General features: G+C 46.1%; 1 protein-coding gene across 1 annotated transcript in view; it reads left to right on the forward strand.

The window, feature by feature from the left end:
- The first annotated feature begins 1629 nt into the window (after positions 1-1629).
- Positions 1630-14976, forward strand: part of CIP2A (cellular inhibitor of PP2A) — a 48290-nt gene continuing 34943 nt past the window's right edge. Inside the window, exons 1-4 of the mRNA XM_083174197.1 lie at positions 1630-1910; positions 2095-2242; positions 4129-4241; positions 11593-11687. Coding sequence (XP_083030323.1) covers positions 1809-1910; positions 2095-2242; positions 4129-4241; positions 11593-11687 — 458 coding nt within the window. The 5' untranslated portion in view covers positions 1630-1808. The remainder of the gene's footprint in view (positions 1911-2094; positions 2243-4128; positions 4242-11592; positions 11688-14976) is intronic.

Below are 14976 nucleotides of genomic sequence, written 5' to 3' on the forward strand. Positions count from 1 at the left end.
CAACAACCTAATGCGGGAGGCCTGCACCGTGGACCTAATGTCACAGCCCCAACGTGGAATTGGCGGTCCAGGGAAAATCGTGGAAGTCGACGAGAGCCTCTTTGTACAGAGGAAAAGTCACGTGGGACGGATGCTGCCTCAACAGTGGCTATTCAGAGGCATTTCACAAGACACCGGTGAGTGCTTTGTTACACCTGTACGAAGACGTGACGCCAGTACCCTGATGGCCGCCATCAATCAATTCATTGAACCGGGGATGACTATCTACTCCGATTGTTGGTATGCCTATAATACCGAGCAGCTGGAGCAGATAGGGTACCACCATGCTCGGGTAAACCACAGGTTTAATTTAGTAGATCCACAGACTGGTGTCCACACACAAAACATTGAGCGCCTTTGGGGATCCTGTAAATGGCGCAACAAGCCTCAAAGAGGCACCGCGCGCCAGAATCTCAACTCCTACTTACAGGAATATATCTGGCGAAACACTGTGGGCCCTGAAAATGCTTTTGAGCGTATTATTTGTGCACTTTCTCTTCTGCCAAAGGCTGATGCAGAATCAGAAGAATGACTCTTCTATTATTTTCTTTGTTCTTGATTATTATTACTGTAATTTGTTAATTTTTTCTTAATTATTAAGTAAAATCCAGTTAACACCTATTCATTAAAGTCTCAGATGTATTATATGGCAGGTGTGAATGTGTTCATAAAACACCCCCACTATAATTCTTGATTATTATTACTGTAATTTGTTAATTTTTTCTTAATTATTAAGTAAAATCCAGTTAACACCTATTCATTAAAGTCTCAGATGTATTATATGGCAGGTGTGAATGTGTTCATAAAACACCCCCACTATCCAGGCCAGCCCGAAGCGTGGCGAACGCAGGGAGCCCCAAGAGGGGGTGCGTTATGCATCCTCCCGACCTTTTCATACCCCCACTATCCACGTCGGCGTCGAGTTGATCTTATAAAGTGAGGCGAGCACAGTGAGCCACCGAGCCCGAAGCGTGGCGAGCGCAGCGAACCCCGTGAAGGGACGCGGATTACTTTACATGTATTCCGTGTTCGCTCGCCACGCTTCGGGCTCGAAAAAAACTCCACGCCGACGTGGATAGTGGGGGTATGAAAAGGTCGGGAGGACACATAACGCATCCCCTCGCCGGGCTCGCCACGCTTCAGGGTTACGTGGATAGTGGGGGGGTGCTAAATCCCATTGCATCACATAGACATGTACACTGGGGGTGTGAATGCGATTTTGCATGTGATGCGATCAGGGTGCAGTGAATAAATTGACTAGTGAGATCAAATCGCATCACATCGCACGACACGAAAATGTGCCATAAGATGCGAGTTCACTACGCAGAATAGCCCACTAAGCAAATAGCTTAGTGAGCGCCCAGCAAATACACAAGTACCCAAAAAGTCTTATTTAGAAATATATCAAGACAACTGTGGAAACATAATTGTCGCAGTCACCAGCTCTGCCCTGTAATAATTACGAGCGGCAGCAGCAGGCAGGGATGGGATGGGACTGGAGCGGCCTGTCCATTAGCAATGCATTAGCAGCGCACACTGTAAACAACGTATTCATGTGACTGTGAAGTGAACCGTGCGCGAGTCCTCGCCGTCCTCGCCCTTTTGTCCCTCGGCGGCCACCATCACTCTCACTCGGGTACACGTCACATCCTGCCCTAAACCAAAATGAAAGTTTAGAGCGCGAAGTTTGACATCGGTGTACGGGTGTATATAGTGACGGGTGTATCAGTTCTTTAGGTACCGCGTCCCCGGGCCGGACGTGCTCCGCCATGGACCCGGCCTCCTGCATGAAGACCCTACTGCTCGCAGTAGCGCAGTACAAGAGCTGCAAGAACGAGAGCAACGGGGCAGCGCTGCTGCGGCAGCTGGAGGTAGTAACGGCAGTCGCAATGGCCCCTGCCCCCGGGGGTGCGCCGCAGCCACAGTGTGCGCTCTCGCCCTGTTTATGTGTTATAGGCACTTCTAAGGATCTTTGTCTATGCTCTTGTAGTCTGTGTGTTCCCTTTTGCGCAGCCCGGTGTCTGCAAGTAACCCGCCGCTGTGTTCCTCTTACAGGTTATTTTTGGACTGAAGTTAAACAAGTTATTTGGATCCCACCAGATATTACCTAGTGAATGCCTGAGCAGTCTTGTTGAGCTTATTGAGGACCCAAACACCAGTCCTGCTGTCACTTTAAAGACTATTAATCTGCTATCTAGTTTAGGTAGGTAAGGGCTACATGGTGGCACCACATTTACACCAGGGGTTTGCTGGGTGACGGCCCGACAGTCGGGATTCTGATGGTCAGTACTCAGACATCGGAATCCAGACTGTTGGTCTATTCTCCCTCATGGAGCACCTCTAGAGATCTTTGAACCAGCCGCCACTCATTTTACCACAGCAGTGACATCGGCGGCAGGCTCGGGTATGTTCGGGGGACTCTGGAGCGCTCAGGCACCCGAGTCCTCCCGAGCCGCCGCGAACATCCCCCAGCCTGCCGCTGATGTCGCTGCTGGATGTGAAAGGCAGCGGGAGTGGCAGGGAAGCTCCGGCGTACAAACGCTGGAGCGGGGTGGAGGGAGGCTTCCAAAGTCCTGTGTTGGGTTTTGCTGGGGCAGGAAAACCTGCCCTGGTAGGTTTGTCCTGCCCCAGCAAAACCCACCACTCAAGGGGTTAAGCTGTGTACACACGGTGCAATATATTGCTCAGCGTCCAGTTTTCATCAGTTACCAGAGATGGTCGCTGATGAATAGGAGACTCTGCCGTGGAGCCGCTGAGGGAAATAGCTGATCGCAGGAGCAAGCTCATGCGACCATTAGGAGGCTGAACACAGGAAGGCGCACTCTGCAATTTATGGCTGCAGCACAAACAATTTACTGGCAATATGGTCGCTCAGCGACCATATTGCCAGCGATATTGCACCGTGTGTATACAGCTTTAGGGGATGATCCAAAGTCCCATGCCTCCAGCACTGTTTTCTGCACTGTATTGGGTGTTTGAAGCATGCACCTTGGAGAAAGGAAATAAATAAATCACTTATGTTGATGCGTGCAAAACAAATCTTTGCTATCTCATAACATGGCCTCTAGCTGATTTTAACCACCCTGTCACTAGTTGGTCTCTCTTTCTTTTTAGAGCACCCCATGATGAAATTGATTTTTATTTTTTTTCACACTGCAAAAGCTTTGTTGTTTATCATGAGTAGCATGTGTTGTATTTTCCTATGCACTAAAATTCCACTTTACATATGATCTATTGGTGTATTCCTCTTTTTATCAGTTATACAGCCACTATAAATCCTGTGGGGGGAATCCATGGCCTTCTTATCTGGGATTATGCTACGGGTGTCTGAGGAACCTAAAGCATAATCCGTGATAATGCTGGATAGTCCAGTGCAAAATCCATTCGCTGCCGGAATTTAATGCAGATAACTGGATATTGTCCTATTTTGTTACTCCTAAATTGTAAATGCAGATTTTGGCTTGTTTAAAATGACACCTGTTTTGTTCGATGTTTTACTCTTTCTGTCTACCATAATATGCAATTATTATGTGGTGTTGGGTTTTTGGTTAAGTGTCTCTCGTTGGAGTAGCAGTAGAATCATATTAACAATACCTGTAAAGGGTTGGGCACGAAATCCCTGCAGTTGGAGTCCCAACAGTAGGAGCCTGACAGATGATGGTATAGATTTTGACCCTACAGTTTACCCACCCCTCCTGCTGCCTAAATGTGCCCATACACTGTGCATTTTGGGCATGTGATGATATCTAGTTCAAAATGCTCAGAGCACATCACACAGTGTGTGGGCACCTTAACCCTAACAGCCTTCAATCCTGCATACTAATCCTATCCCTATGTACTTGCCTACGGGATCTAGACTGCTGGGGTTTGACCGCATCCCTCTTCAAAATGTTTTACATGCAAGCATTGTTTTGAATACAAACCACTGTCTATTAGAGAAATAGACTCATTTCATAGATTAGAAACTTCTACCAGATGTGAATATATAGTAACGTGTATTTGTGAGATCACACTTATTATTATTATTATTATTATTATTATGCTTATGTTAACTATTCTCCCTTTGTATTTTATGTATACATATTACAGCTGCTGATATTGAAACTAGAGAAACTCTTCATGCTACCTTCAATGTTACCAATGTTTTGGCTGGTGTGGTTCATAGATATAGCTCCATCCTTAATGATCCTGTCTTATTACAGGTCTGTAAACCTTTTTTGTGTGTGTGTGCATTTAATGTATTTGTTTTATGAATTGTGCTTCATAATGGTATATGTTGTCTGTAACAAGCCTTCCTTTACTTATTTGGCTTCATTTAAGATAAACATTCTAGTTTGGAATGTAGCATGATGGCAATAGCCCTATGGGTATGACAATTTTTCAGTGCTGAGGCACAAACCTCTACATACATGTTTTTTTGTTGTAGACACCATTTTATTTATCTGGTAATCTAAAGTTTTATATACACCAAACTAGTGGACTTTATTCCACTATCTAAAAGTCAACTGTACATCTTGTATGTACCTAAAAGTAATTTTAATTGTCCAAATGTCTGTTACTAAAGATCTTTCCAAGAAGATGTGTAGGGTTACGGCGGATTTACAATGTCTTGGTCTACAGTCAAAAGGTTGACCACTATTGGTCGACCGAGTCAAAAGGTCGACATGGTGTCTATGTTAACATAGGTCGGTATGGACACAGTCTAAGTGTACCGCCATGCATCGGGCATGGTGCTTTACTGTGCTCGGCACACTTATATTCTCACACCACACCATAGTGGATGGTAGGGTATGAAATACTGCCTGTCAACACATGCCATGTAGACCTTTTTCGTGTCGATCCTTTTTTGATCACCTACACCTTTTTGACAGTCTACCAATAGTTGTTGACCTTTTGACTGTAGACCTAGACATTGTAGATCTAATGACTGCATACATGTGTGGGCTGTGATTATAAGATAGTGCAGCAACATACCATGCAGAAAATGTGAATTCAATGAATTTTACTAAATGCTGCTGCTCAAATAGCCCTTTCACTGTCGATGCCAAATAGTAGTCCCAATTCATACTCTGTGAAATGTTCCAACTTTAAAAATAAAAAACTGCCTTCAATGAATATTGCGGTTGGCCCCGCCATAGGAGCAATGCCATTGTTGTGAATGCTTGCTGAAGTCCGTTCAAAGAACATTTCTCTTTCAATGGTCCTGGTGACACAGCTCAACACTGGGATGTAGGAGGGTCCGAAGGAGCCAGGCACCTATCCTAAAGCTTTAGAGGGTAGGCTCCTCCCCTACTGCATCCCTGGACTCTTCAGTTCGTGTTAGGTGCCCACTGGAGTGGGTGCTATTCTAAAGGGCTGCAGGAGCAGCCGAAGAATTAGAGTAGTTAGGGTTTTTTTTTATTATTTTATTAACTATTACCCTAGCTAGGTAGGCACAGTGTGAGGATTTTCATAGTGAATCCTCACACTGCTAGCGCAGCAGGAGCTGACAGAAGCGCGTCCTGTCAGCTCTCTGTGCACAGGGTAGACTCTGTCTGGTCTCCCTGTGCTGCGCTTACAGCCTCTATTAAGAGGCTGCCTGGGCTCCGGAGTAGCCTGAAACCGGCTCCACATTTAGGTGGGGATCATGGGGGACAGGCGCTCCGTGATGGCGGCGGCCATTTTATGCGGAGCTTACACGCTGAGCTCCTGACTGAGAGGACAGCAGCGCTGTGACAGGCATGTTCCAAGTGGTCCCCATTTGAGGGGGAGATACTGGAACAAGGAAATCCTACCTAAGGAGCGGCTAGCTGGGGGTGGTTGGCGCCAAAAGGTCACGGACCCCGCAGCAGCAGGGACTTTGGTCTCTTCCTTCACTCTGACTTTGGCGCCTTTCAGAACGCTTGCAGCGGAGCTGAGCTGGCTTATTGATCCTGGCAGAGTGACTTGGATTTCCTGGGCATCGCTTCCCCGCAGTTGAAACCTACAGACAGCTAAGTGATTGGGTGCATTGACTTTGTATAAACGCTTGTACAATTGTTTGCACTGTGTATATTGAGATATATATATATACGCTTCACTTGCATCATGTCTGAGCATCAGGCTGTGGTTTTGGGGGAGGGAGTCCTTAGTGCACTGAGCGCGTGCAATGTTTGCACACAAAAGTTTGTCCCTGAGCAGATGGCCAAGGGGGGCTTATGTATTACTTGCGCTGATGTGAGACCCATGGGCAGTGAACACCATAGGGGAGAGCAGAGTGAACCTGCGTGGGCCAGTGCCCTAGGCAGGTCGGTAAACGCTTTGGTGCAGCTTCTGGACAGGCAGAGTGATGTGCTGGTAGAATCACAGAGACCTATGCCATCATCTCAGCAGTCGTCTGGCTCCTTACCTCTTACCCAGGCAGATCCTGCACTTATTCAGGTGATGCAGGATACTGCTAAGGGGATCAACAGATTCAGTGAAATACTGGACAAAATGGATGAGGTTACAGGGACCCCTAAAAGGTCTTATGCTATGCCTAATGTGTTAGAGGAAGAGGAAGGAGAGTATACTGACACACCCTGGGACCAGGGTGATGATTTTGAAGAGACCTCTGCTGCTGGTATAGAGGATCTTATTGTGGCTGTAAAACAGGCGTTAAAACTGTCTGTTGAGGATAAGACCCCTGTTAAGGGTGTTTTTAAGCGACAGCGAAAGGAGGCTGTTACTTTTCCCTCAGATGAGGGGTTACAGGAACTATTGGAAGGGGCTTGGAAAACCCCAGATAAGAGGCTACAGATGCCTAAAAGATTCCTTAGTCTGTACCCCATGCCGGAGTCTCATTCTGAACTCTGGGAAAAGGTGCCTGTTGTGGATGCTTCTGTGGCACGCTTATCAAAAGCTACGGTATTACCTGTACAGGGTGGTGCAGCTTTTAAAGATGCTGTGGATAAAAAGCTAGAGGGAAACCTCAAGGCTATTTTTGAAGGGGTGGGGTTTACCCTGCGTCCCCTTATTGCTTCAGCCTGGGTCTCTAAGGCCATTATAGAGTGGGCTGGTGAGCTATGCACCATGCTGCAGGCTGACCACGGTGCTTTGCTGGTAGCAGAAAAGATTAAGGCCGCTGCAGAATATGCGGTGGAAGCAGAGGAGGAAGCTCTTAAAATGGCTACCAGAGTATCCACAGTCTCCATAAATGCCAGGAGGGTACTCTGGCTTAAGGCCTGGGAAGCGGACAATGAGTCCAAAAAGGCCTTAGAAATGTTAGCTTTCAAGGGAAAGTTACTTTTTGGTTCTGAGCTTGAGGAGATTATAAAACAAGCCACAGGCGGCAAGAGTACGTTTCTGCCGGCCTCCTCAACAAAGCAGTCATCCAGATTTGCTGCTTTTAGGCCGTCCTTTCGGCCCTCCCCTAGAGGTGGTGCGTCCTTTCGGGGACAATCGTTCAGGGGAAAGTTCCAGAACTCCAGGGGCAAATCCCAAAGGTCCAAGTTTGGCTCTTTCAATAAGAAGCCTGCCTCTAAAGGAGAGGAAAAACCCTCCGCATGACTGCCAGGGGATCAGCCCGGCAGGGATAAAGGTGGGGGGGCGTCTTACACACTTCAGAGACGCTTGGGCTTCTCTAGACCAGGATACCTGGGTCTTAGAGATTATTACCCAGGGTTACAAAATCCCTTTCAGAGGGCGGACTCCAAAGAGGTTCATCCCCACACCCATACCAAAGCAGGCGCTCCTGCGCACAGCTCTTATGAGAGCGGCTCATTCCCTTTTGGAAAAAGGGGTGGTAGTCCCGGTTCCCAGGGCAGAGTGGAAGAAAGGATTTTACTCCACGCTGTTCCTGGTGCCCAAACCAGACGGGTCTTTCAGACCAATACTAAATTTGAAGTCCTTAAATGTTCACCTTTGGGTAGACCATTTCAAAATGGAGTCTTTGAGAACTGTACTCCTGAGTCTGGACCAGGGAGAATTTCTGGCGTCCATGGATGTCCAGGACGCATATCTGCACGTTCCCATTCACCCGGAACATCAGATGCTGTTGAGATTTGCCATAGGAGACCTGCATTTACAGTTCCGGGCGTTACCCTTTGGCCTAGCAACCGCGCCAAGGGTATTTACAAAAATAATGTCTGTGATGGCGGCAGTGCTGAGGCTCAGGGGAATCACAGTAATACCCTATTTGGACGATCTCCTGTTCAAAGCAGAATCAGCAACACTGCTTCAAAGTCATTTAAAAGAGGCCATCAGTTTTTTGCAGGCTCACGGCTGGATTTTAAACTTACAAAAATCTCAGTTGGTACCATCACAGAGGATCCAGTTCTTGGGAGTCATACTGGATACCCATCTCCATCGGGTATTCCTCCCGGAGATAAAGGCCAGGGACCTGGTCAATCTAGTTCAGGAGATCCTCAGTGCTCCGAGCTTGTCAGTATGGAGGTGCCTCAAACTCCTGGGGAAAATGGTGGCGTCATTCGAAACGCTTCAATTTGCCAGGTTCCACTCTCGAGTATTCCAATGGAACATTTTGTCAGCCTGGTCAGGAAACACTTTGACCATGAAGACGGAGTTGATAGTGCTGTCCGCAGACACTCGGGACTCCTTGAAATGGTGGACAGAGGTAGATTCCCTTCAGTGGGGTCGGTCATTACAGACCTGGGACTGGTTGATAGTAACTACCGATGCCAGTCTCAGGGGCTGGGGGGCAGTAGCCCTGGATCTCAGGCTGCAGGGCCTGTGGACGGCAGAGGAATCAGCGTTGCCAATCAACATCTTGGAGCTGAGAGCTGTCTGGAAAGTGATTTCCTTGGCGGGAGACAGGTTAAGGAACTCCCCCTTGAGGATTCAGACCGACAATGCCACAGCTGTGGCGTATCTGAATCACCAGGGAGGTACACGCAGCAGATTGGCCATGTGGGAGGTGTCCAGAATCTTTCTATGGGCGGAACAGAATGTTCCTGCAGTATCGGCTATATTCATTCCAGGAGTGGAGAATATAGAAGCAGACTTCCTGAGCAGGGAGGAGCTCAAGGAAGGAGAATGGAGCCTACACCCTCAGGTGTTTCACCAGATCACTGCAATGTGGGGAACTCCGGATTTGGACCTAATGGCATCCAGGTTCAACCATCAGGTGCCCAGGTTCTATGCCAGAACGAGAGATCCGCTAGCAGAGGCAGTGGATGCCATGACTACCCATTGGCAGGGAGATCTTCTTTATGCATTCCCTCCTATTCCGATGTTAGCAAGACTGTTAAAGAGGGTACAGGACCAGAAGGTCCCGGTGATCCTTGTGGCCCCAGATTGGCCAAGGAGGTCTTGGTATTCGAGGCTTCAGAGGTTATCAGTGGATTCATGGCGTCTACCTCTGAGACCAGACCTGTTAAGACAAGGCCCATTCAATCATCTGGATTCCGATCGATTGATTTTGACGGCTTGGTTATTGAAACCGCCATTTTGAAAAAGAAAGGATTTTCTGACGCAGTAGTGCAGACTATGATGAAAGCCAGAAAGGCTGTTTCTTCTGCAAATTATTATAGAGTCTGGAAGACTTATATTAGATGGTGTGAGAGGCAAAAAGCTCACACATCTCACTTCAAATTATCAAAAATGTTGGATTTTTTACAAGATGGATTTTCTTCGGGCCTAGGCCTTCAGTCGTTGAAGGTGCAGATTTCGGCCTTGTCCATCTATTTTCAAAAAAGAATTGCCATTTTACCGGAGATTCAAACTTTTTTACAAGGGGTATCCAAACTGAAACCCCCTTACAAGCAACCAGTAGCACCTTGGGACCTGTCACTGGTTTTGGATTGCCTTCAGAAGGCACCTTTTGAGCCTTTGAGGTCGGCTGACTTTAAGTTTCTCACGTGGAAGTTAGTGTTTTTGTTAGCAGTAGCATCTGCTAAGAGGGTGTCTGAGTTGGGAGCCTTGTCATGCAAATCTCCCTTCTTAATCTTTCATGATGACAGGGCTGTTCTGAGAACAGTGCCGCAATTTTTACCGAAGGTAGTCTCTGCCTTCCATTTAAATCAGGAGATAGTTCTACCTGTGTTTCAACCCCCAGAGGGTTCCAAGAAAAGGGACAAGTTGAAGACTTTGGATGTTGTGCGTGCCTTACGCATATATGTGGACAGAGTGAAGAGTGTTAGAAAGACTGACACTTTATTGGTATTGTATGACGTACATAAAATTGGTTGGCCTGCATCTAAGCAGACCATTGCTAGGTGGTTGCGATCTGTGATAGCTTTTGCATACACCAAAGTGGGTAGGCCTGTACCGGCCAGAATTAATGCGCATACCACCAGGTCAGTTGCTACCTCTTGGGCGGTCCGACATGGGGCCACAGCGGAGCAGGTTTGCAGAGCTGCCACTTGGTCATCTGTTCACACATTTGCCAAATTCTATAGGTTCCATGAGTTCGCGTCGGAGGACGCATCATTCGGGCGAGCAGTGCTGAGAGCTGCAGACCTGAGCGTACCCTCCCAAAGGACCGGCTCTGGAACGTCCCAGTGTTGAGCTGTGTCACCAGGACCATTGAAAGAGAAAAAGGGATTTTTGTAAGAACTTACCGTTCGAATCCCTTTCTCTGATATGGTCCTGGTGACACAGCGATCCCTCCCTTACGCTCAGTAAGTATGCCAGAATTTCATGATGTTCATGTTAAAATGGTTAAAAGTTAACAGTTTCTGTTATAAAATGTGCATATAATATGTGCAGGCGTTTGTACTGAGTTAATGTATTCCAGTGGCTTTGAAAGTTGAACTGAAGAGTCCAGGGATGCAGTAGGGGAGGAGCCTACCCTCTAAAGCTTTAGGATAGGTGCCTGGCTCCTTCGGACCCTCCTACATCCCAGTGTTGAGCTGTGTCACCAGGACCATATCAGAGAAAGGGATTCGAACGGTAAGTTCTTACAAAAATCCCTTTTTAAAAATAAAATACATGGTATGGAAAGTAGTAGTGTAAGTTCCCGAATGTCTTTATTCCAGGCACCAGGAGAGATGGGGGGGCACCAATTTGAAACATGGGAGTTCTTCTCTAAAGCTTTTTTTGCCCCAGTAAAAATTAATCTTTGGTGATCAGTGATCAACCCTCCTTTCATCCATGCTTCCAAAACGTAGTTGCACCCACATTAGAAAGATAATTGAAACCTCTTTCAACTTATGTTGCCCCTTAGTACTTCTTGTTTAGCAATTATATGGTATCACCAAAGCGTTGTGCAGAATTGTGGAAAAAATATATATTTTTATAGATGAGGTAGAGCACTAAATGTTCTCCATCCCCCACCATACAAGAATAAAATACATGCTTGGGTGTCATTGTTTGAAAGAAGTGAGTCTTATTTTAATTGATATGCCAATTTAGACGACGATTAAAATTGTATACAAAAAATAAAGTGGTCCATTCATTTTATGCAGAAAATAGTAGAGCGTCTAAATTGTTTTGTGACATACAGTAGTAAGTTATTCTGGAAATAACCAATTATCCACTATCACTTTTGACCTAAATAACAAACAAATGCTCTTGAAGGTGATAAGTTTCCAGATGTGTTTTTCCATAATCTGTTAATAACCTTGAATTTACTGAATGTCTTATTTGATTTCTTAGAGCATTCAGCTGCTGCAAAGATTAACCTACAATGTAAGAGTTTTGCATGCAAGTTTAAATATTGAGGAATTAATTTCATTCTTGATGAACCGAATGTAAGTATACCTCTAAAATATCTTAAACTATGTACATATTCACATTGAGAGCACGGATGGTGTGTGGAGTTTGTAAATTCTCCCCGTGCTTGAATGGGGTTACTCTGTGTGCTCTGGTTTCCTTCCACAACCCAAAAATATACTGGTAGATTAATTGGCTCCCCAATAATTAACCCTAGAATGTCTGTGTGTGTGTACATGTGGTAGGGAATATAGTTTGTAACCTCCACTGGGGCAAGGACTGATGTGAATGTTCAACTATTCTCTGTAAAGCGCTTTGGAATATGTGTGCTTTATATAAGAAACTGTTAATAAATAAATTGATCATTCTCAGATCTCTTTAATTAAGCAGATGTGTAAAATAGAGACTATTACCAATAAAACATTGTTTATATGCTGCCATATACTGTTTGTATATGTTACAAATAAGGTAAATGTTTTTTTTTTTCATTGCTTTTATTTATTTATTTATTTTTTCTCAAACCATGTACTTTGTCCATTTTTGGAGGGGTCATCCGGTATATTTATAGGACATGAGTTGCTAGCATGCAAATGAGTCATAAGTGTGTATGTTATGTCTGAGGATGTTAGAATTGCTCAGTGTGTTATTGTGATGTGAGCGCTAAGAGCCATCAGACTCTTTGTCCTTTGAAAGCCCTTTATGTGTACTGTACTGCGTTCCAGCTAAATCTGATATTTACTGCAGAATGGGTTGAATAATTAGTGGTTATTACATGTTTAAACTGTTATTTGGAGCTTCCTTTGATTCCTGTATGTATTTGCAATTGAATAATTGCTTTTATTTTTTCTAAGCCATAGTTTAGAAAAGCAGAGCAATGCATTTGATTGTAACATAAGAACGGATAGTGACTGGTTTTGATGTGGTTAGCAACTGCTGTATACCTTCACCCACAAATCAACAAAGATGTGAAGCCAACATAAGCCGAGGATAAATTCTGAATTGTATATTTTTGTCCATAAATGTGCAGACATGTCAGAGGATCTTTGCTTTACTACACATGTACAAATAAGTGTCATATTAGATTAAAATTGAGAACAAAAAACCATGCAGGCAAAGTTTATGTATACCTGATCTAAGTTAAGTGTGAACAGAAAACTATTTTCTCTTTCAATGGTCCTGGTGACACAGCTCAACACTGGGGATGTAGGAGGGTCCGAAGGAGCCAGGCACATATCCTAAAGCTTTTAGAGGGTAGGCTCCTCCCCTACTGCATCCCGGACTCTTCAGTTCGTGTTAGGTGCCCACTGGAGTGGGTGCTATTCTAAAGGGCTGCAGGAGCAGCTGAAGAATTAGAGTAGTTAGGGGAATTTTATTGTTTTATTAATTTTACTCTAGCTAGGTAGGCACAGTGTGAGGATTCTCATAGTGAATCCTCACACTGATAGCGCAGCAGGAACTGACAGAAGCGCGTCCTGTCAGCTCACTGTGCACAAGGGAGACGCTGTCTGGCCTCCCTGTGCAGCGCTTACAGCTTCTTTTAAGAAGCTGCCTGGGCTCCGGAGTGTCCTGAAACCGGCTTCACGTTTAGGTGGGGATCATGGGGGACAGGCGCTCCGTGATGGCGGCGGCCATTTTCTGCAGAGCTTACACACTGAGCTCCTATATGAGAGGACAGCAGTGTTGTTACAGGCATGTTCCAAGTGGTCCCCAGCTGAGGGGGAGATACTGGAACTAGGAAATCCTACCAAGGGAGCGGCTGACTGGGGGTGGTTGGCGCCAAAAGTCACGGACCCCGCAGCAGCAGGGACTTTGGTCTCTTCCCTCACTCTGTGTTTGGCGCCTTTCAGAACGCTTGCAGCGGAGCTGAGCTGGCTTACAGATCCTGGCAGAGTGTTTGGATTTCCTGGGCATCGTTTCCCCGCATCTGAAACCGACAGACAGCTAAGTGACTGGGTGCATTGAAACTGTATAATCGCTTGTACATTGTATGCACTGTGTAGTTCACTTTTCATCATGTCTGAGCAACATGCTGTGGTTTTGGGGGAGAGAGCCCTTATTGCACTGAGCGCTTGTAATGTGTGTACACAAAAATTTGTCCCTGAGCAGATGGCCAAGGGGGGCTTATGTAATACTTGCGCTGCTGTGAGACCCATGGGGAGTGAACCTCAGAGGGCAGAGCAGATTGAACCCGCGTGGGCTAGTGCCCTGGGCAGGTCAGTGAACGCTTTGGTGCAGTTACTGGACAGACAGAGTGATGTCTTGGTAGAATCTCAGAGACCTATGCCATCATCTCAGCAGTCCTCTGGCTCCTTGCCTCTTACCCAGGCAGATCCTGCCTTTATTCAGGTGATGCAGGATACTGCAAGGGGGATCAACAGGTTTAGTGAGATACTAGACAAGATTGATGTTGATGTTGCAGGGACCCCTAAAAGGTCTTATGCTATGCCTACATTGGTAGATTAGGAGGAGGGAGTGTATACTGACATCCCCTGGGATCAGGGTGATGATTTGGAAGATACCTCTTCTGCAGGGGTAGAGGATCTTATTGTGGCTGTGAAACAGGCTTTGAAACTTTCAGTGGAGGATAAGACTCCTGCTAAAGGTGTGTTTAAGCGACAGCGTAAGGAGGCTGTTACTTTTCCTTCGGATGAAGGTTTACAGGAATTGTTGGAAGGGGCTTGGAAAACCCCTGATAAGAGGCTGCAGATGCCTAAGAGATTCCTCAGTCTGTACCCCATGCCAGAGTCTCATGCGGAGCTCTGGGAAAAAGTGCCAGTTGTGGATGCATCTGTGGCACGTTTGTCTAAGGCTACTGTATTACCAGTGCAAGGCGGTGCAGCTTTCAAAGATCCGGTGGACAAAAAGCTGGAGGGTAACCTCAAGGCTATATTTGAGGGGGTGGGATTCACCCTACGTCCTCTTATTGCTTCGGCCTGGGTCTCTAAGGCCATGATTGAGTGGGCTAATGAGTTGTGCACCATGCTACAGGCTGACCCTGGTGTATTGCTGCTTGCGGAGAAGCTTAAGGCGGCTGCGGAGTATGTGTTGAAAGCAGAGGAGGAAGCACTCAAAATGGCAACCAGAGTGTCCACAGTGTCTATTAATGCCAGGAGAGTACTCTGGCTTAAGGCCTGGGAAGCAGACAATGAGTCTAAGAAGGCCTTAGAAACTTTAGCTTTCAATGGAAAGTTATTATTTGGATCAGAATTAGAGGAAATCATTAAACAAGCCACGGGCGGCAAAAGTACATTTCTGCCGGCCCCCGCAGCTAAGCAGACATCCAGATTTTCTGGCTTTAGGCCGTCCTTTCGGCCCTCCCCTAGAGGT

Source organism: Crinia signifera, chromosome 2 (genome assembly GCF_055691185.1).
Source record: "Crinia signifera chromosome 2, ASM5569118v1, whole genome shotgun sequence".
Taxonomy (NCBI): domain Eukaryota; kingdom Metazoa; phylum Chordata; class Amphibia; order Anura; family Myobatrachidae; genus Crinia; species Crinia signifera.